At 31.1% G+C, this 24,281-nt stretch overlaps 1 protein-coding gene across 5 annotated transcripts in view; it reads left to right on the forward strand.

The window, feature by feature from the left end:
- The first annotated feature begins 785 nt into the window (after window positions 1-785).
- The window catches only part of LOC126887293 (uncharacterized), a 138,704-nt gene continuing 115,208 nt past the window's right edge, over window positions 786-24,281 (forward strand). For all 5 annotated transcript variants that reach the window (XM_050654702.1, XM_050654703.1, XM_050654705.1 and 2 more), the window contains exon 1: window positions 786-979. In XM_050654702.1, the coding sequence (XP_050510659.1) occupies window positions 817-979 (163 nt within the window). In that variant the 5' untranslated portion in view covers window positions 786-816. The remainder of the gene's footprint in view (window positions 980-24,281) is intronic.

Genomic DNA, 24,281 nt, shown 5'->3' on the forward strand with positions numbered 1-24,281 from the left:
CTAATTTTCATCACATCACTTTGGGTTTCGAGAAAGTCATTCAACTTGATCAAGTCCACAGAATAATGGAAATAATAGAGAGGTCACTAGACGAAAAGAAAGGTTGCTCTACTGTATTCCTCGACCTGGCGCAAGCTTTTAATAGAATATGGCAAGCAGGACTTAAATATAAATTAAGCAGGATTTTTCCAAGTAAATACACAAAACTATTTGAATCATATATCATATAGAGTTTTTAGGGTTAATCAAGAAGAATCCTATTACAAACTAAAAGAAATTAATACATGTGTACCACAAGGTGGTGTGATAGGACCAGTCCTGTACCTATTATATACTAGTGATATCCCTGAACATAAAACAATAGTTACCCTTGCTGATGATCCTGCCATCTTGGCCTAAGGTGAAGATCATGAAGAAGCAACAAGAAGAATAAAAGCATAAAAGCAAATTAACGTCTAAAGATTTGACGCACACTATTGAACTAAAGAAAAGCGTTTAAAAAACATGCTCCTTTATAGAAACCTTACGTAAGTCATTTTAATTGTAAAAATATGTAACATAGTCCTCATTATTTTTTAATTAATGTACATCTGACCATAAATATGTAAAAAATGTCTTCGTGTATACCATGAGGATACCATCAAAACAGAAAAATGGGAACATCAGCAAGAATAAATCCCGCAGCATGACCGTCTCTCATGTGGGAGCCACCTGACGCTGATCGCTCGTTCGGAAGCGTCTCGGCGGTAAGCGTCGGGTGGTGGGAGTGGTGGGAGAGCGCCCCGACGCCAGCTCGTTCACTTAGTGAAGAGCAGCATGTGGTGGTGGCTGCTCCTCGTAGTCACTTTGGTGACGGCCGAAGTCGATGCCAAACGACCTTCAACAACGACCACAAACCAAGAACCCGTCATCGAAGAGGTCACTGCCAAGCAACTAGAACGAATCCTATCCGATAAGGACTACGTCGCCGTCTTCTGGTGTAAGTACAGCTACTTAAGCCAAGTCTCCAAGTGTGGTTTGGTAGGTGTGTGTGCGCGCTAAAGCGACCCGATACGTACAGATCAGTGAGTGTATTATGTGTCTCTCCGCCAGGCTCTATATCCAGATTTGGCTCGCTTTGCCTCACTCCCGCATACTATTCTCTTGTGATGCAACAACTGTTTCATATCAAAACATACCCCCTCAGACCGAATACATACATTTAGACTGTCATGCATTTCGGATCGACATATTTTCGGCACTTATTTCTTGCTACGAAAATAAACCCGCAAGTGCGTACGCTGCTCGCTCTCTTCAAGACGACTTTAAAAATAGTTCCGAGAAACTTTTATTTCGTTATTACTGACCTTTGCTGGACGATTTAAGGCAAAGTTTTAAAAATAATTGGCCCCTGGTTTTGCTATTCGTTTCAAGACAGCATAAGTTTAATATTTTTTTGTGTATCCAAAATAGAAAGTAAACCCGAGTTCTATTAATATTTCAGACAAATTTTCAACGAGAAACAATTCAAAATGCCGCCGTATTTTTAGTTATTTGTTTGGATTTTACGACATTTTTGTGCTAAGCTCTTTTTCAAACTCGTAAATTGGACCCACACTGTTGACAGCCGTGGGATGTCATAAACTTGGTAAAAACGTCATAATATTTAGTCTCACACGAACCAAATGATTTTTAAATATAAGTTTCTTAAGTAATCCAATGCTTCCTCCGAAAATAAGTTATATATTGCTTATATTGCAAGTTTTTGACATGCATAAAAATATTACATGTATTTACAAATTTATTAATTTTATTTACAAAATAATTACAAATTGTCCACTAAAACAATGTGGTTCATAGCAAATATAATAGCAATTCAGTTCCTATTTTACATGCTTTTCTGTGCAACCATCTGCTCTTCTCACAAACCTCTCAGTCATAGTATTTAGACCATGAAAGTTATGATTTTCCCAAGGCACTCTTTGGTAGAGGTATGTAACAAATGCTTTTGATAAATTTGGTGAAAACAAGATGTAATAAACAAAATATGCGAAAGATTAAATGTCATTTTTTTACTTATAAACAGTGTAACATCGCTATTTCGTTGTAAATACTAAAAGTGAAAACCGAAAATTAACACAATTTTACTGAAAAAGCGTAGAAACCCCTTTAAAATTGGAGTTTGTTAATTTGATTTTTAGTTAATGCAAAAATAGCTTCAACAATCGATTTTTTGAAAATTATTAATCTTCTTCCTTTAAGTGCCCAATTAAGTTAAGTTTCCCAATCGGAGGTTGGATATCATCATCGCTATCTTTAATCTATCTACCGCTGCTTTGAAGTGTTCTATAGAACTGCATTTAAACCAGTCCCTTAAATTCTTCAACCAGCAACTCTCTTTCTTCATATACTCCTTCCTCCTCTTATCTTTCCCTCTATTATCAGTCCTAGCAGTTCATATCGCTGTCCTCACATTACGTATTCCAGATATTGTAACTTTCTTTTTATTGTGTTTATTATTTTGTAGACTTTTCTCATTTCTTGCAATACTTCCGTGTTAGTTTTCTTTTGTGCCCATTCTATTCTAAGCATCCTCTTTTAACAGAACATTTCAAAGAACTGTAGCTAATTAATGTGTCTTTGTTGCAGATAATTGTTTTTATTTTGACAAATGCATTTCTTGCTATTTCTATTATGGCCCTTATTTCTGTTGTATGATCATAAGTGTCTGAAATCCAGGTTCTTAGGTATTTGTATTTATCAACCCTTTCTATCGGTACATTTCCCAAATGTATGTTTGCTTGTATATTTGTTTTCTTTGTTATTATCATGTATTTGGTCTTTCCTATATTCATTTTTAGTCGACATTTTTCACAGAAACTGTTTGTTGTGTTTAGCAGTAATTGGAGTTCAGCAAAACTTGCCATAATCACGGTGTCATCAGAATATCTTATGTTGTTAAAAGTTCTTCCGTTAATAAGTATTCCTTCTTTTTGAGATAGTAATGGCTACACTATATACATTAAATAGATAGTAATGGAGATTATTAATTATATTTTCAAAAGTGCATAAAAATTTTAACTTCGAGTGAGAATGGGGACAATATCACAAACATTCTTCTATATAAATTTCAAGAAATTTCACTTAAAATTATTCCAAAATTGATGTTGTTTGCCACAGAACGCGTAAACTATTGGGTCTACTTATGAATTCTGAAAGCACTAAATTGAAGCTGAAAAAGTTTATACTAATTATTGTAAAATAGGTTTGTAAAAGTACTATAATTTTAAGCTTGAGATTTTTATATCTAATGACAAGTTATAATATCTTTCTCCTGTTCGTTTATTCCAAATCCACCAACTATTTCTTGCAGCTGATCTTTAGTGGTTGTTTTGCCTATTCTAGTATTCCAGTCTCCTAATATTGTGACGTTCTTTTTTATTTAACCTTTATTATTTTGGTGTTATTATTTGGTCCTATTATTATTTTCCTTTTAATCATCTCTTCTAAGTCACCACTGTATTTCACCAAATATTTATTCTTATGTTGTTCAATACCCACCACTCCGTTTGCCGCTTTGTTTATTTTTTACCTAAGTGTTGATACATTTCTTTAGTTTCCACTAGGTTTCCCTCATCCCCTCACGTGTATCTATGTACGTTTTTATGCTGAAATCTTATGTTGGTTATGGCCAAATCGTATTATCAACATATTTGAATTAACCGACTTCCATTATCGTTTCTAATTTCGTTTTTTCCGAATCGTCCCTTTATATCCTCATCTTACTTTCTTATATTATGGTTCTTTGAATCTCCAATATGCAGAATATTTTCTTTTTCCTTTGCCTTGTCTAATATGTCATTTAGTACATTGAAAGGACCTTCCATTTCCCATATGGTAGCATTGTCATTCATTCTTCTTCTTCATGTGCCATCTCCCCTAAGAATGTCGGCAACTATCATGGCAATTTGCACTTTCGATCCCGCTGCTCTAAAGAGATCAGCATAAGTGCAGTTAAATCAAGCTCTCAAATTATTCTCCCTTGTATTCTACCTTGTATCCTGACTCCTTTTACCCTGTATTTTTCCTTGTATTATTAATTGCAATAAGTTATAACACTTGCCCCTCATGACATGTCCCAGATATTGCAGTTTTATAACTTTAATTGTATTTAAACATCTGTTTCTTTTCTCATTATTCTCAACACCTCGACATTCGTGACTCTATCCACCCAACTTATTATTAACATTCTTCTGAAGGTCCATAACTCGAAGTCTTTTAATTTGTCCGAAACATCTTTCTTTAATGTCCAAGCCTGCAACCCATAAAATAATACGGAGAACACGTCTTTAAAGAAAGTATAATATCCCTTTTTCAGTTTGTTTAGTTCAGTAGGTTGTTGTTTGTTTGTTATTCCTTGCATATACTCTAACCATTATTATTGGTTGTCCAAATATATTCATCCTAATTTCCATTGTTCCTTCATTTATTTGCTGGTAATGTTATATGTGTTTTCTAATTTTATTTTTTATTAGTATTGCTCTTCCTTTTCCTGCTCTGTCATGTTTGCAAATTCCCCATATGTGGATATATTTTCCTAAACTTTTCTCTCCTTTAACTTCTTTTTTGTTTCTCTTAATAAGACATTATGTCAATCTAATACAGACTATTATATTTATTATGTGCCTAGTCTTTCGATTTCGGGAAGGATTTCATTTTGTTTCATTGCGATTCCTTTTATTTTTCACTTCCCTATTTTCACAGTCCTTTTTCTTTGACTAATTCGTTATTTCCGTCCAAATTCCGAGGCTGTGTTGGTTTGGTTTTTGCATAATGATTTTTCTTCTTCTTCACGTGCCATGTCAGAATTATACGACGTAGGCTTTCACCATTCTCGAAGGCTTCTCAATCTTCTGCAATATGGAATAATTGTCGTGCATTTGATTTCTGAGTCCATTCACGAATGTTTTTTAACCAAGAAACTTGTTTTCTTCCTACACCTCTCTCTATTTTGCATTTAAGAATCAGTTGTAATATTTTATATCTATTTCTCCCCACTATGTCTCAGATAAGACATTTTCAGGTGTTTAACAGTATTTAGCAGTTCTCTACTCTATCTTTGTTGACCTTCCTTATTAATTCTCCATTATTTTTTCTTGCAAAAATTGAAGAAAAAAAGAATGTGTGTGTACTTTGTACGCACGTAAGAAGTTATACTTCTACTACATATTATGTGATTTTTAAGACAATACCAAAAATTTTAAAAAATAAAAGAATAAAACGCACACAAACACATTGAAAAATGCCACAAAGAAAAAATGATTTCTGAACGATAATAATTGTTGGCAAAAATTTTAAATACGCATTTTCTGAAAAAAAAAATTATATAACAAATAATCACAATCATAAAATGCATAAAAAAATAAAAAAATAAAAACTTCCATCGGGAATCGAACCCGTGAATTTCGGGGTGCTTTGATTCGTAATCGAAGCCTAGACTCACTCGTCCAATTCCACATTATTTATCATGTGGAAAAATAGGGTAACTGAACGTTTTACTGTTTGACAGTTGTTTTGAATATAATTAAATTATGTAGTTTAAATTTTGTGGAAGAAAATATTAAAATATAACAAAACAGTAAGAAAACAATATATTAGATGAAGATTGGTAGAACTTTTGTTGGTAATCAAATTAAGTATGTAAATCAAAGCATTACATACCTACCAGATAAATAAATCTACGCCAAAAAATCATAATTTAAAAATAAAAATCGGACCTAATTTGGGATTTCTCTCTAAAATCCCCATTCTTGAGAAAATAAATGTACAGTAGAGCCTCGATTATCCGAACGTCGATCAACCGAACGACCGCTTATTCGAACTATCGACTCACGCGTCCCGCACTCGAATACCGAGCAAGCGTTAGTAATTGACGCTTAAAATATCTTCAATTTTCTTCAATATTGTATCCAAAAATAATTATGTTGTTGCAAAGACTGCACTTTTTTGTTTAGTTGCTAGTTGTCATTATCAAGATATAAATAAATATGTAGGTATATAAATATGGCTTTTATTCAATTGTGGATAAATATGTATAACTATAAATATGTATCAATATATTGTAGTTTGATTATCCGAACAAATCGATTTTCCGAACACCTATGTCCCCCAATTAGTTCGGATAATCGACGCTCTACTGTATTTCAACCTAATCCAAATGTATAATTACAATATGATTATAATAAAAACTACTTACCAAATTAGAATAAGTTTTCCTTTTCCAAAATAGTTCAAAAGTCCAAAAATATAGGTATATGAAAACTATTTAAAAAGGCAGTATAACTATTAACTAACTTTTGTTTGTTGTTTCTTTTCACACAAATTTTAAAACGCAACAACCATAAATAATCTAACTACAGCTGTGCCAGAGCCGCCATATTGAATAATTTTTGACATGTCATTTGAACATCCAATCAGAACAAAGTTATAATGCGCATGCGCAGGGATCATAGGTTTTAACATATAAAAATTCACCCTTATATCGCCGGTAAAGAAGTATAACTTCAAAAAATCTTCTGTGTAAAAGGTATATTTATTTTAAAACCCCAATAAAGGGCTACATTAAAAAACAGAACGGTTTCGCTCTAAAGAGAGCATCATCAGTGTTCTTTGCCTAAAATAAGTATAAGCATAATTAGTGAAGATAAAAGTAAAAAATTTTAAAGGTTGACCAAGATAAAAATTAGGTTATACTCACAAGCTCTACATGCTAAGCCACCAAAACCACATGGGTTAAAACCCTTAAAATGTCCACTAAAAGGCTAACATTGACATGTTGTATACTAAATCCTGGCGATGGATGAAATTTTTGAAATACCTTAAGGCATTATATGACTATTCCATGAAGCATGTGAGTAATTGAGTCGATTTCCCTGTCTTCACAAAGAGAAAGGTGAAAGCCAACTGATTTCACCGTCACCTTTCTCTTTGTGAAGACAAAGAAATCGACTCAATTACCCACATGCTTCGTGGAATAGTCATATAATGCCTTAAGGTATCTCCATAAATTTCATCTATCGCCAGAATTTAGTATACAACATGTCAACGTAGGACTTTTAGTCGACATTTTAAGGGTTTTAACCCATGTATTTTTGGTGGCTTAGCATGTAGAGCTTGTATATATAGAGTCTAACCTATTTTTTATCTTGGTCAACCTTTAAAAATTTTTACTTTTGTATTCACTAATTATGGTTATACTTACAGCCAGCTACAGGAAATTTGTTCCTTATGGATTTTTTTCTTGCTGTCCACGGTATCTTCAGCATCCGTCTATCAATCCACATTTCCAATTCTTCAATTCTGTTCATGATCGATACTTTTAGCGTCCACGCTTCTGCGCCATACAAAAGTACAGATCAAACGTAGCACTTAAACCATTGTTTGTCTTAGTTCTAAACTGAGACGATTATTGTAAAGAAATGAAAATATCAAACGTATCTAATACTTTAGATTTAAAGCGATCTATCAAATATTATGATTACATAATCCAATATAACTATTAATATCGTCAATAATTCTCAAATATGATATTTATTGAACTTCAAATCGGAAGTACATTGATGACAGATGAACACCTACGCAACACACGAACATGAAATATAATCGAAGCTTAATGATTTCCGATTTGTTTTTCCACTCGACCATATAAACATTTAACGTTTTATTGTAAACTTTACGACAGTGTAATAAAAGCTACCGAGGTAACGTCACCGCTTATAGAATTTGGCAAAAGCGTTTCAAAACCGAAAATAACATACTTCACCTGATTTATTGTTTAATGGTTGTTTAAATGAACAGAATAGGTTGGTTGTTGAGAATAATTGTTGTTGTATAATTGAGTATTTCTTTTATAATTCAAGTTTTATGTTATCAAGTATATTCAAATGGGAAATAAGCCACAATTTTACCTAAAAATGATTTTATTAACGTTTCGACGCCCAAGTCGGGTGTCGTTGTCAAAATACAAAATAATACTAAATAAACAAAAATGTTGTTGCTTAGTAAAAAATTCTTCTAATAATTTATTTAATCTGACTCATTTATATCGGCAATTCAGACAAGTATTATACATTTTAAAGTAGACGACTTTAAAATGATATTGCCAATATTGAAGAGTTGCGTTCCTGGGACGACTTTACTAAAAGATAGTTCATTCGATTACATGAAATCAATCCCAACTCAAGAATATCCGCCACAAAAAATCATAGCATGTGATCTGTCTTTAAAATGACAACCAAATGCAACGGTGGCACTGAAATTCTCGCGTTAGAGATTCCATAGTAAATCACGAGGGAAAACCAGGAAAAACCTCGTGATACTATCCCGACATCGTAAGTATTTGGGTTTACATTTAGTTTACTCTCAAAACTAATACCAAATTCTGACTTGATATTTTAAATTTTAAATAATACTAAAATACTAAATATGTACTAACTCGATATGTTACTGATTTACTAATCGTGGTATTTTCTTTCTATTGACTTCCTCCTTTAATATGGGTAACCACATCCTACTGCATTCTACCGAGGAATTTGCGACACAATTGGTTTCATTTAGCATAATTAGAGCCGCTTCTTTGATGTTTCTCTTTTTACTATCTGCTTCTTTTAGGACTATACTTGAATCTCTCCACTGAACTCTATGTTCATTATCCCATGCGTGTTGACATATTTGAGATCTATCAAATTCTCTATTTTTTATATAAGACTGATGTTCATTTACTCTAACGTCTAATGGTCTTGACGTTTCACCTATATAAAATTGTTCGCATTCACAAGGTATTTTATAAATACAATTCTTTGTTCTTTCTTGTTCACTGTTAGGTTTAGTTTTAGATAGAATAGATCTCAATGTGTTTGTTGTTTTGAATGTTGTTGATATGTTGAATTTATTTCCTATTGTTTTAAGTTTCTCGGATAGTCCTTTTACATATGGTATTGATATTTTCCTCGTATTATTTCTTGTGAATGTTGTAGGATCCCGTTCTAAGTTGTTCTGTTCCATTCGATCCAATCTTGACAATTCCTTATTTATAAACGATATGGGATAATCATTTTTTAATAAAACAGATGTTAACAATTGTTTTTCTTCTAAAAATGAATTTTCGTTAGAACAAGTAATTTTGGCTCTATCTAACCCTACCTTTCCTCGATGTTTTGGTCTCAAAGAAGGATACTGGATATGAGACTCAAGTGTATAGAAAACCAACACACACCAACAGATATCACAATTACAAATCAAATCATAACATCAACGTTAAAAAGGGAATCATTAAATCCTTATATGATAGAGCAACAACATTTTTGTTTATTTAGTATTATTTTGTATTTTGACAACGACACCCGACTTGGGCGTCGAAACGTTAATAAAATCATTTTTAGGTAAAATTGTGGCTTATTTCCCATTTGAATATACTTGATTATAAAAATGCCACAAGAAAATAGCTTCAGAACAACATTAAGTTTTATGTTTATGAGCTTATGGGATTGAGCCACAATTTTGGTGTAATGAAAATTACATTTTTAAATGTTTTTAAATGTCAAACTAAACATTTCGATTACCACTCCGGAAATTGTTCTCACAATTCTGGGAAGATTGTATAACATAATTTTTAGCTAATTTATGTCTTTTCAAAACTGACAAGCTTGGCCTAGATCTTATAGACCACAGTAAATGTGTGGTAAAAAAATGTTTGTGGGTGATGTTGTTACCCTAAAGATATCAAATTCTGACAGTTTTTTGTGTTATTTTGTAATAATTTGTTTGTATAATCTGTATCATACAGGGTGTTTCATTGGGAAAGTAACATACGTTAACTGTAGAAATAAAACACTTAGCCGGTCTCAAAAATACCATACTCAATGGGTCTTACTTAATTAATAACAAAGATACTGGGTGTTTTATCTATTTTTCCATTTTCTTATTTGGTTCATAACTTTTTAACCACACTGTATATTTATTTTATATTTGGCACGCAAATATTATTTAAGGTGTACAATCAATTGGTTTATTTAAAATTGTAAAAAATCCAGGTCCGGATTAAAAAATATTGGAAAAAGCTTCCGATCCAACACCCTGTACATTAAATTTTTTTTTAATAAATTTTGCATTTGAAAAGAGGATAAAAACTAAATTTAGTGGTATACTTTGAATTTTCGGCTAAATGATTTTTCTGGTCAAATTTTGAATTTGAATTTTGAAATTATGTGAATTGCAAGAGCGCAAGTAGAAAAAAATTGAAATACGACTTACAACTTGTTAACCACACTGTATATTTATTTTATATTTACATACACACATATTTACATACACATATTTACATAACACTGAAAATTCCACACCTGTAATTTTGAACCAATCAAAATACGTTATTTTGACAGATCACCATGGCAACGGAGGTATTTTATCGGCAATTTTTTGCTCGTGGGGTACCCAACAGCGAATTATAGTGGAAATTTTTTGACGTTTACAATAGCAGAACATTTTTGACAGACTGGTTTTTATTTGTTTACATAATTTAGTTTTGATTCATTTTCTATCACTTGTAGTTACTCAAAACTTATGTAAAATTGAAGAATATACTATTTTCTATCTGGAAATGGTATTCCCATGCAACTACAATGAGTAGAAATTACGAATTTGAAAGCCTAAATAATTGCTGACAAAGCTATGGCGCGCTATTAATCTGTTCATGCAGCTTTGGATTTTCAAATGCAAATTTGGTGTGGAATTTTCTTACCGAATACCACGCGAAGTCAAATTAATATCCGGAAATTTATTTTTGATCATGAATATTTTTAGAAATTTTCAAAATATTCATGATCTCAAAAACGTTTCCGGAAATAATTTGACCTCTAGTGGTATTACTAGTGAATATTCTTTAAGGTGTCCAATCATTTAGTTTATTTACAATTATAAAAAATCCAGGTCCGGATTAAAAAATATTGAAAAAATGTTCCTACCCAAAAAAACACCTTTTGCATTAATATTTTTTAAATGGATTTTGTATTTGGGAAGAGGATAAAAAACTCAATTTAGTGGTATACTTTGAATTTTCGGCAAAATGATTTTTCGGGTAAAAGTTTGAATTTAAATTCTAATATTATGTGAATTGCGATAGAGCTCGAAGTAAAAAAAAATTAAAATATGACTTAATTTTAATTAATACCATTATTTAACCTAAATTAGAAAATGTTAACATTTTAGTATTTTTTTATTATGGTGACAAATAATTCATAAGAAATATTCACCTTTAATTAATGAATAAATAATAAAGTGTCCATAAAAAATACATAACTTTAATCAACGAACTATCTTAAAAATTAAAAAAAAGGGGAAAAAATTGCTGACAAATTACTTTTGGATATCTAAAATCCAAAGTTTATAACGAGGAAATCAATAGTAGGGAAGAACTTCTTGACCGAATTCGAGTCGCCTTCCAAGAAATTAAGAATAACCCTGACGAGATTAGGAAGTCAGTCAGACAAATAACAAAAAGAGCAAGACTTTGTCTTCAACAAGGTGGTGGTCATTTTGAACAATTGCTATAGTTTTAATAAGCTATTTTTGGAAAAAAAATTTTGTTTTTATTTTAAGTTTTAAGATTGTTTGTTGATTAAAGTTGTGGACTCTTTATTATTTATTCATTAATTAAAGGTCAATATTTGTTACGAATTATTTGTCGCCATAATAAAAAAACACTGAAATGTTAACATTTTACCAATCTAGATTAAATAATGATATTAATTAAAATTAATGCCCGATTTATTTTTTTTTTTACTTCGAGCTCTCGCAATTCACATAATTTCAGAATTCAAATTCAAAATTTTACCAGAAAAATCATTTTGCTGAAAATTCAAAGTATACCACTAAATTTAGTTTTTATCCGCTTTTTAAATGCAAAATCCACTAAAAAAATTAATGTTTTTTTTGGGTCGGAACATTTTCCAATATGTTTTAATCCGAAGCTGGATTTTTTATAATTGTAAATAAATTAATTGTGGACACCTTAAATAATATTCGGTGTTAAATAACAAGTTGTAAGTTGTATTTCATTTTTTTTCTACTTCGAGCTCTCGCAATTCGCATAATTTCAGAATTCAAATTCAAAATTTTATCAGAAAATTCATTTTGTAAAAAATTCAAATGATACCACTAAATTTAGTTTTTCATCCTCTTTTCAAATGCAAAATCCATTTTAAAAAAAATTAATGCACAGGGTGTTGTTTTTGGGTCGGAATATTTTTCCAATATTTTTTAATCCGGACCTGCATTTTTACAATTATAAATTAATTGATTCCACAGCTTAAAAAATATTTGTGTGGCAAATATAAAATAAATATACAGTGTGGTTAAAAAGTTATGAACCAAATAAGAAAATGGCAAAATAGATAAAACACCCAATATCTTTGTTGTTAATGAAGTAAGACCCATTAAGTATGGTATTTTTGAGACCACCTAAGTGTCCTCTTTCTACAGTTAATCTGTGTTACTTTCTCAGTGAAACACCCTGTATATGTGATTGTGTAAGTGGACTTCTTCTTTTAGATTGGCAACCAAAACCTGGTGCATTCTGGGATTGTCTCAGGCATGTTTACATATCTGGGATTTCTCGAAGTCTCTATTCCTGATGTATGTTCCATACTTCTTTACCCTGACACTTAGTTTTCTTGCAGTTTATCCCACGTATAAATTGTTGCAATCACGGGATATTTTATACATGCAGTTATTGGATCTTTCTTGTGGGTTGTTGGGTTTGGATTTGGACAAGATATATCTCAGATCAGAATGTTGGTTGTTTTGAATGTTGTTCGGGAAGAAAATGAACTGTCAATAAAGGTTTTGACTGAAAACGACTACACGTTGTCATTTATAAATAAGGAATTCCACAATATTAAAGAAACAAGAAAACAGTACAAGCATTGCAGAGACACTCACAAGAATGGACTCAAAAATGACAATACCATATGTAAAGCCCTTATCAAAATAATTGAAAATAATAGAAAAGAAACATGTACAACATCAAAATACCATTCAAAACAAAGCGCATTTTGAGATCTATCCTGTCCAAAACTAAACCCAACAACACACAAGAAGGGTCCAAAAACTGCATCTATAAAATACTCTGTGAATTCAACAATTTCTACGTGGGAGAAATTGCAGGACCACTAAGTGTCAGGGTAAACAATAGGGTGGGTCGAAAAATGATAATGTTTCATTTTGTAATCGCTATACCGCGGAAAACTTGCCTTTGGGGTATATAAATAAAATGCAAAGTAAAATAAAGTTATATATTAAACACCCAGCTAGCGCATCATACTTAAAATTTGGTTTTTTTCAGAAATCAAGACATTTTTCAATTATTTTTACAATATTTAGCCAATAATGTTTAAACGTGCTATAGTGAAAACTGTTTAGTTAATAGTTTAAAAATTAGGAAATAAATTTGAAAAAGATAATATCTTTTAATTTGCGGTAGCGCAAAATACTCAAAAATGGTAAAATTCACATATTAGCACCTTAAAAGGAGGTGTGGTCTAGTATGTTCTGTTGGGTGTTAATAGCATAATCCATTTTTTTGTTCTTTTACTTTACACTCCATTTAATTGGAATAGAATATTATAGTGTGTTTAAAGTTATAAAACAATGTACAAACATAGCCAAACAATGTCAACAAATTAAATGAAATTTTGACTTTAGAAAGAGTCGTTTACTCACTATTTCTGAGTGGGTAAGTTGAAGCTGCGCTTGCTATCAAACTTTGGCATTGAAGCTGTGGATGCTACGGCAGATCTTATGAAACCATATCAATACTTAGCACCGACGACTTTTTTAGATACATCAGTTACTAACTTGACGTAGCTCGGGAGTTCGAATCCTACCAGGGGCAGAAATGTTTTAATTTATTATAAATTAATAAATGGAAAATAGTGTCTGTCCTTGTGGGATCGGTACTCACCGGAGGGACCGCAGACGTTCGGAAACAAATTAGCGTCTCTTTGTAAAGACAATGACGTCGACTTTGCAAAGTAACAAGACACTTACTCAACACACACACTACACATTACTCCCCTGACTTAGTGATAACTTGACGTAGCGTTCCACGGCTTGAGTATGACATGGAAATTTTCCAAAGTTCCAATCCTCGGGTGTTTCACCAGCAGTGATTTAAGCCCAAACTTCATCAGCAGAGAGTCTCCGTAACAGTGATGGTGGTGTAATTTCAGTGGTGTTCCAATCAATTAATTCAGTAGTGTCAGTCGCATGAAAGTTGATATTTGGAGGTCGAAAAACCCTAATTGTTTCTGTTTCTGTAGCTAACATTATTTCTTTGATTATTCTTCGAAATCCTAATTCTCGTATGTGCTTCCTTTCATCCACTATCATCCTCAGTAGCAAATTTTCTGGGTGGGAGAAAATGCATTTCTTTCGATTACAAGATCAACTACTTTAATCAAATTCTCTGGTATAAATCTGGTTGATTTGATAGCCTCAAAAACGTGTTCAGATCCATCTGTTATGTATTTGCTGTACTTTATTTTGAACCATACAGGCATGTATGATTTAAGAATGAAGGATACTAACAATTTATGTTCAACTGAAGGCGTTTCCACACTTACATACAGTCTCAAAACTCTGTTAGCTGTAGTCAACCATCGAGAGTGGGAAAGTGGACCCGGTTCTCGAACAGATAAGTCCACATGGTAGTTGCCTGACTTTATCGCACAACTTATGTCTAGAGAATGGTTAGGAACCTCCTAGTGGTTAGGAACGAGATGGTTTCTGCCGTAGCATCCAGAGCTTCGATGCCAAAGTTTGACAGCCAGCGCAGCTTCAACTTACCCACTCAGAAATAGTGAGTAAAAGACTCTTCCTAAAGTCAAAATTTCATTTAATTTGTTGACATTGTATGGGTACAATTTGGTTTCTTTTTGTTTCAATTAAACATGTTATTACAATTATAATTAGTTTTATTCATATCCTTTATAACTTTAACCACACTATAATAATTATATTCCAATTAAATGGAGTGTAAAGTAAAAGAACAAAAAATAGATTATGCTATTAACACCCAACACAACATACTCGACCACACCTTCGTTTAAGGTACTAATATGTGAATTTTACCAATTTGTGAGTATTTTGCGCTACCACAAATTAAAAGATATTTTCTGTTTCAAATTTATTTCCTATTTTTTAAACGATTAACTAAACAGTTTTCCCTATAACACGTTCAAATATTATTGGCTAAAGATTGTAAAAATAATTCAAAAATGTCTTGATTTCTGAAAAAAAAACTAAATTTAAAGTATGATGCGCTAGCTGGGGATTCAATATATTCAATATATTTTACTTTGCATTTTACTTATATACCCCAAAGGCAAGTTTTTCGCGGTATAGCGATTAAAAAATAAAACATTATTTTTTTTCGACCCACCCTAGTAAACAAGCATGAAACATATATCAAGAACAGAGAATTCGAGAAATCCCAGATATGCAAACATATCTGTGATCACAAACACAGAGTACAATGATGGATACTTAAAAAAAATGTGTAGTAAACCCATCAGCAGAATGTTGCAGCCTTTGGTTGCCAATACTCATAGGCGTAACCAGGGGGGAGTTTGGGGATTATATACTCCCCATTGGGATGAACTTTAAGCTCTATACGCTTAACACCATACCCCTAGAGACTCGTCAGTAGTTGTAATATATCAAAACTAGTAAAATAGATCTTGTTGTTGACTTCTTCATAAAAGAAGAAGTCAGCAACAAGAACATACCAAAATAGCTAACTAATTTAAATGCGACTAAAAGAAGTCGAAGAACAAATCATCGACAATATTCACAATAAATGTGCAATACATTATACAGGAAAACATATCTATATTAACATGATTTAAAAAAACAACTTAGTTGTTTACACAATCACATGCCACAAGAAAGCAGTTTCAGAAACTTTTATAATACAGTTATATTTTTCTTCTTTTTTTATATACAAAAAAGTCCTTGATGAACTTTTTAGCTTTTCCTAAAAGATCTCGCCAGTGTTCCCTACTCATGGCCTATTTTCCCATGACAAGTAGATCTGCTTCCACATTCTCCAGTAAACGTTTGTCGTTCTTTCGCGTTGTTTATGTCCAACAGAGCTAAACAGAGAAACATCGTAATTGCATTGCACAATCTCTGGATAGCTGTTTCTGTCCTTTTCCTAGTTGAATGAATAAATATTTACCATTTTAATTTTATTATAATGGTGAATTCTGCATCTGAGGCTTTAAGAAAAACATCGATTTTCGGACTATATCGAACTTTTCTCAATATGTTGATTTTAAAATATCAGGTGTTTTTAAATATCTTAAAAACTTAAGGACTTATTTATGTATATTATTATTAGGGCAGTCAATGAGAGCAAGAACAGGTTATTACCTCCGAATTCTATCCTACTCCATGGATTTTAATGAAATTTTAGGAATAGCCTGAAATTATCTCCTTATTCAAAGTCTACTTTTTTGGTTAAACAACTACGGAAGTTGCTAGAGAACCCAATTCTAACCAAAAACTGTTCTATAATTTTTTTTTCCAAAACTCAATACTTTTTGAGTTATTCTTGGTTGAAAGTTGGCCATTTTTATTGAAATATAACACATGTTTTATCGGTTTTTTGCGAATACCTTAAAAGCAATGCATCTAACTAAAAAATTATATAAAACATTTTTCTAGCCTATATAAAAACAAAGAGATTCGTTCCTTCTTCAATCTTCTAGTTATAACACAAAAAGAGATATGGTAGGTAAAAAGAGTTTGTTTTTTTTTGGTGCATGCTCAAATCAGTGTATTCAACTTGAAATAACAGAGAAACGGTCGATTTTATGTATATAATGCTACCAATATCTTTTATTGTGCTTGAAAAGTCCTTTCAAATAATAAATATTAAATGTCGTTTACATTCAAACTCAGCTGAATATGCTGCAAAAAATTGATAACTAACAAATTTTAAGAAAAAAATTGAGTATATTTAACCTCTCACCCACAAGATTTTAAATGCATCGTTTTCCTTCTACGATACATTTTACTACAGTGTCAGTTTTATGTTCAAAAGTTGAGCGGCTTTAAAATGAATGGTTTTTGAAAAAAAAAAGATCAAATTATAGAGCGCATATTTAAATTTTCTTAAAAATCTTCTTTTTCTCCATGTAACTTGAAAATGATAAGAGATACTGTTATAAAAAATAAAATCAAAATGTTAATCTAAAAGAAACCTTCATTTTTGCATGGCATCTTTTTTTTTTTGGCATCTCTTATCATTTTCGAGTTACATGGAGAAAAAGGAAGATTTTTAAGAAAATTTAAAAATGCGCTCAATAATTTGATCTTATTTTTTTCAAAAACCATTCATTTTAAACCCGTCCAACTTTTTGAACATAAAAAGAACACTATATAGTAAATTGTATTATAGAAGGAAAACGATGCATTTAAATTCTTGTGGATGAGGGGTTAAATATACTTCTCATTTTTTTCTTAAAATACGGTAGTCATCAAATTTTTTACAGTTTATCTCGAACAGTTTGAACGTAATCGACATTTAATATTGCTTATTTTAAAGGTCCTTTCAAGCACAACAAAAGCTATTGGTAGCATTATACACCTAAAATCGACCGTTTCTCTGTTAATTCAAGTTAAATACACTGATTTGAGCATGCACCAAGAAAACAGTTTTTTTCACTTACCATATCTCTTTTTGTGTTATAACTAGAAGATTCATAAAGGAAATAATCTCTTTGCTATTTTATAATCTACAAAAATGTTTTATATAGTTTTTTTAGTTAGATGCATAGTTTTTGAGGTATTCGCAAAAAACCGTTTGAAAAGGTGTTTATGTCTCAATGAAAATGGCCAATTTTCAAAAAGTATTGAGTTTTCGAAAAAAAAATTATAGAACAGTTTTTGCTTAGTATTAGGTTCTCTAGCAACTTCCGTAGTTATTTAAGCAAAAAATTTTCCACCCCCGAGAAGGGGTGGGAACCGCCCCCAAGACAAAAGCACACATCGGCATAGGGTAGACTTTGTTTCTTGGGGTATTCCCTACTTACTGTGAAAATATCACGTAAATCGATATAGTATAATAGAATTCGGAGCCACATACCCTCATTGACTGCCCTATATCCTAATTTTTAATAAAAAAATTCAATTTTCAAAAAAATTTCAATATTAGAAATTTCAATAAAGTAAGTATATAAAAATAAATGTAACATTAAAAAGTCCAATAATTTCAAAATTTTTATTGAAATAAATACTCTAGTTTTGATTTTTATCTCTAGCTATCTCTAGCCTATCTTTCTATACTAAATTTACAATCAAGATGCAGTAGAAATAAACAAACCAAAACACGTTAAATTCTACTAGGAGCACTCCCGAATCATAATTTACAATGTATAAACTTTGGAAATCATATTTGGGATTTACAATGTATATACTATTATGCTCTGAAATGTCTCTCTGTTTTGAGATTCATCAGCATCTCATCAATTCGATTAAATAATTAATTATTTTAATTGCTACTCATGAAAACAAAACCAAATTTATTAAAACTTTCCAATAAAAAATATTCTCAGGGCTAATTGCCCTGAAAATAAATATACTCAAAATCATATAAATTATTTATTTATATACTATACCGTAAATATAAGATTCAAAAAGTATGCTAAACTTTATTCTGTTGTAAAAATTTCTTATCTAATAAAAAAAACTTTAATTCTAATATCTCCTATTTTTGAACCAAAATTCATTCAAATGATTCGGTAGACTGTTCTTATTATTATATAAAAAAAAAACAAAATTTAATTTTCACTTTTTAAATAGATTACTTATATCTTCTATGAATTTATGAATGAATAAATTATGCTGTAAAACTGTTAAGTTGACAAAAAACAAATATGGTATGTAATATAAAACAACTCTCTCTTTTCACAAATATTCTGACTAACCTTTTCTATCTTCTTTACTTCTTCTCATGGATTGTGTTGTCCTCGGTTCTTCCACAACGTGCACCTCTGATGCTGCGACTGTACTTCTCCTTCAAACTGTTTTACAAACAAAAACAGCACTCGCTAGAATTCTCTCCTCAATTAAATCTCTAACTCGATACAAACAATATCAATCTTTATAATTTCAACATTTCTTCTCTCAGCTCGATATCTCGTGCAAGTTGATATAAACCGGCTACTTGTTCCAGACAGAAACTGGAATCTATTCGGACACAAGGAATCTGTACTTCTCGACTTGATCACGATTTCGTCTTAAATACGAATCTGCTTCCACGGCCACCAAATAAACCACTTTACACAAAATTACAACTTTCGAACTGGACTGGTTGCTTCCGATCTTAATTACACAGTGAATTCTTTGTCCCTCATCAATCCGAAACTCAACCACTCTATTCTCCCTCCATCGGTCTCCTCGCCAATCACAAGCATTCTCCACACATAATATCCCTACTTTCATTCTTAAGAGCAAATAGTATTGTAGACAAAATTTCTGTCTCGTCAATTTCCATGAGATATTACAATTAAATTTAATTACAATCTAGAAAAACCCTCTTTCCTAACTAAACAAAATTGTTAACGATCCTTTCTTTCTAGGAAACCATTTAGAAACATTGTATATTGTCCATTCCAAAGCGGCACATTAACTTTCTAAAACTACCGTTTTCTAGTTCATTGTTTTGAACTGTATTAATCCGTCCGTAGAAACTTTACCACTAGACTTTCACTCTTCCACGGAACACTGCTTACGGCTAAATTATTTTATTTACAATTTTTGGTCATATACAGGGCGATGAAAATTTACAATCTCGTGGTTTTTGACATAAAATTAATTCTCTAAATTTTCCCCATAAAAATTATATAACAGCACATTGTAAATTATGGTTCGGGAGTGCTCCTAGTAGCCTTTAACATGTCTTAGTTTGTTTATTTCTACTGCATCTTGATTTAATCTTGATGTAAATTTAGTATAGCTCTCGTGTTGTTTTCATATAATTTGTCTTGTGATTAATCAGCTAAATGAATAATTGCATAAAAACCAATTATTTCAGTAGGTGTACCTATAAAAACACACCATTAGTCACTTTAAATGAATTCGAATCAAATCAAATCGACACCATGAATTTTATTTTCGTCCATGCGATGCGGGAAGCAGAACATCTGCTGGAGGTGCTTCGGCTTGAGCGTCATATACTAAATCGGGATGACGAAACACTGCCGCAGATGATGCATTAGGTGAACGTAAATTTAGAATACTTATGACAAGTATGTTTTGTGTGAAATGAACCGTATTAAAGTTAAAGGTTTGGAATGTAATTGGACAAAAATGACTAAAAACCATTGCCAAAAATAGCCATATCGATTATCTTAAATGATATGTAACCAAGCAGAATACTTACAATATTTAATTCCGTTAAGAATTAATTATCCATGAGCTATAAAATGAATTTTTACAGAGTGTGACATTTCTTCTTCTTTTTCTTCGTTTGGCATCACAACCCTGTATGGGTATATGCTTGTCTGGGTATGTCCTTCTATCTTCTGTTCAGATATTGTGTCCTCCTCCATTGTCTTATATTCATAGTTTTCTGGTCGTCTTCTACGTCATCCAACCATTTCGTCTTGGGTCTTCCTTTTCTTCGTGTGCCTATGAGCTTTCCTTGTATATTTTCTTTGCCACCTTTCCATCTTCTTGTCTCTAGACATGTCCCATCCATGACAATTTTTGACTTTTCCGAAATCTAATAATTACGATGTCATCAACATCAATCTTTTATTATTAAACGATTTTTAAACGCTTTTCTTAAGTTCAATCGTTTGTGTCAAATCTTTATACGTTTTGACTGCCTTTTCTTAAATGAAAATTAATGAAAATTTACAGAGATATGCATTTGCAGGAACAATACACGAAAAGTCAATAAATTTTTTTATGTTTATTAATTGCTTAAATAAAAAAATTGATTTTAATGGAAAATGCTTAAATTCTCTTGTATTTTTACAATGTAGAAATTTGAAACTTTTAGAAAATGTAGTTAATTATATGAACTATAAATAATTTCACTTTTTACGTTAATTGTTTACGTTATGCTTCATAAATAAACAATAAAGTTTTAAATTTTTTACCGATTCCGACTACTTTTCATGTTTGTACATCATGTTTATAAACATCCTAAGCGGCGACGATTTTGAGCGCTCATATCTCTGTTTATATAAACATCGGCGGTTATTCGTGTCAAATTTCAATACGATACGAAACAAAACTTCAACCAAAACTCGAATTCCAAAAGTTTTTGTTTTTAACGTAGTCTTAGAAAAACCACCGGTAGAGACGTTTCGTGCTACAATTAACATTAGAATTCATAATTCGCGAGAAATTAACAGGGTCTACACCGTGCAATAGAAAAGCATTAGCAGAGATGGAAAGACTGCGAAAACTGTAATAGGTGTAAAATTGATTTTGATTTAAGAAATGTATGAAGAAATTACAGAAAATGTACAATGTATGTATCAAATGTTGAAATAAATGCAAAAAATATGTCTATCATATACATCCTTTTTTAAACATGACGTATATTTTAATGTTTGAAAAGTGTAAGACTAAAAAGCAAAAAAAGAATGTGTGTGTACTTTGTACGCACGTAAGAAGTTATACTTCTATTATAATATAATTTCGACGAAATAAATATACCTACTTAACAGTTACAATACAAAAAATTAACAATAATTACCAAAAATGAACCAAAACTTAACAATGCCAAATATTAAAAAAAAATATGCATCGTCCGGGATTTGAACCCGCAATCTCGGATTTTTTGATCTCTGGTCCAATGCTCTACCAACAAGGCCATCAAGCCGCATGCAACTTACCTTTCAGATATACATAATTATACATCACGGTGACAAGTGAAATATAAAAAATAGATGTTTTATTATTTTACGCCCAAGGAAGACAAATCCAAAGACACAAAATTATAATAAAAAACCTTTTAAACCACCTTTTTCAAATTGCGCAAGTTGTATTATTAATATTAATGTTATAAAATGAAATATAAATATTTTGACGTTTCACAATTTGACAATTCACTTTTAACTGCAGTGCCTTAAAGATTTTAAAGCACTAGTGCCTTAAAGTAGCATTTTTAACGCTCCTATGGAGTCCTAAAAATTGCATTTTTAACACGTTTGTAGAAAAATATATTTAAAAACACTAATATATTCTTTGCACACCTTTTCTGGACTGATACATACATAAATTAAAACATTTTGAAGTATAACTTCAAAAATATAATATGAAAACTATTTAAAAAGGCAGTATAACTATTAACTAACCTTTGTTGTTTCTCTTCCCAAAAATTTTAAAACGCAACAACCATACATAACCAAACCGTCAACCGTCCAAACCACAGCTGCCATATTGGATAATTTTTGACATGTCATTTGAACATCCAATCAGAATAAAGTTATAATGCGCATGCGCCGGGATCGTAGGTTTTAACATATAAAAATTCACCCTCATATTGCCCGTAAAGAAGTATAACTTCAAAAATAAAAAAATATGAAACAATTTTTAAGAAACGCTTTTCTTTAGTTACGAGTGGCTAAAATTAAAAAAATAAAAAATCAACTGAAAGCAAAAAAAAAAGTCAAACTCGAAGGATTATTCGAAAAAAACTGTTAGACAGATTGAATATAAAAAATCTCACACATTCGTTAAAAAATTGAAAAAATTTAACACATTCGTTAAAGAAAAGCGTGGAGCGCGTCTTCATCGAATAAACGGTTTGAGGATAGATACTTTTTTACTTTTCGCACCCTACGCTTTTCTTTAACGAATGTGTTAAATTTTTTCAATTTTTTAGCGAATGTGTGAGATTTTTGTATATTCAATATGTCGTAACAATTTTTTTCGAATTATCCTTCAAGTTTGATTTTTTTTTTTGCTTTTTAGTTGATTTTCTTATATTGTAAATTTTAGTCACTCGTAACTAAAAAAAAGCGATTCTTAAAAAAACTTTTTTTCATATTTTTTATTAGCATAGTATGTACAGCCGGTTCCTAAAAAAACTGATACGACTCTTAGTAAGATTTGATCATGTTGAGCAGTGTATTTGATTGATCTGACATTATATTTATTATGACACACAAATAATAAAATAAACAAACAACAAACAGCTGATTACATATTATGTTAATTCATAAATTGTACTAATTATTAAGGTCTAAATGTTTATATTATTTTGAATTCCTATATTTTATAAAGAACATATAAATGATAGTTTTTACATCAAATAGATCACATAATTATTGTAAACATGGATTATACAACAAAACAAATTAATATTCAATTCAGCCCTGTAACTTATTACAATTAAAATACATTGAGAATTTTGACATGCGCCACAATTTTGCATTAACTCAATGTAAAATTCTAAACTGTTGAATTCCAGCTTCCCTAATTATTTGACATCAAATGACATTAGAAACTATTTGTAGAGGATTGAAATCTGTATTGAAAACAACTGTTAAAATTGGTCTACGTAATTAAACATATTCCAAAATTTTGTAAAAATGTAATACATTTCAGTTTTCAGCCCAAACTTAGGCCACACACAATGCAATATGTTCACATTTTTGAACTGTCAATATTTTTATTTTATCATCTATTGTTTAAAAACAATACAGTTGATAAGATACCCTCAGTTGCGAAGAAATTATTAATAATAAAGATTAATAATAAAGTCTAATAACCGTGGAACAGAATAATATATCTGACAAATTTTAAGATTTGGCAGTGACATTGACAGTATGTAAATATTAAGTATCTATCCTTCAAAATACACTGCTCAATTTTCTACAAAATACGCTTCAAGAGTCGTATCAGTTTTTTTTGGAACCAGGTGTACAATTCCCACTGAAAAAACGTGCATTAACTTCGCTACTTACAGAATCCTTCTGACTGATTTCTATGCCCAGATATATGAAGGCATCCACTCATTCAATAGTATAGTTGTCTACTGCGATATTATTATTGTCAGATGTTCTTTTAATGGCAATGTACTTCGTTTTTTTTTTTCGTTTATTTTAAGCCCACATTTTCGTACATCAGGATCAATTTCCTTAAACGTTTCTATTCGTCTTTGCTTGATCCTCCTATTGATAGCTATATCGTCTGCAAATTCAATAGTTTATACTGTTTTT

The sequence above is a fragment of the Diabrotica virgifera genome, chromosome 6 (genome assembly GCF_917563875.1).
Source record: "Diabrotica virgifera virgifera chromosome 6, PGI_DIABVI_V3a".
In the NCBI taxonomy this organism is placed as follows: Eukaryota; Metazoa; Arthropoda; class Insecta; order Coleoptera; family Chrysomelidae; genus Diabrotica; species Diabrotica virgifera.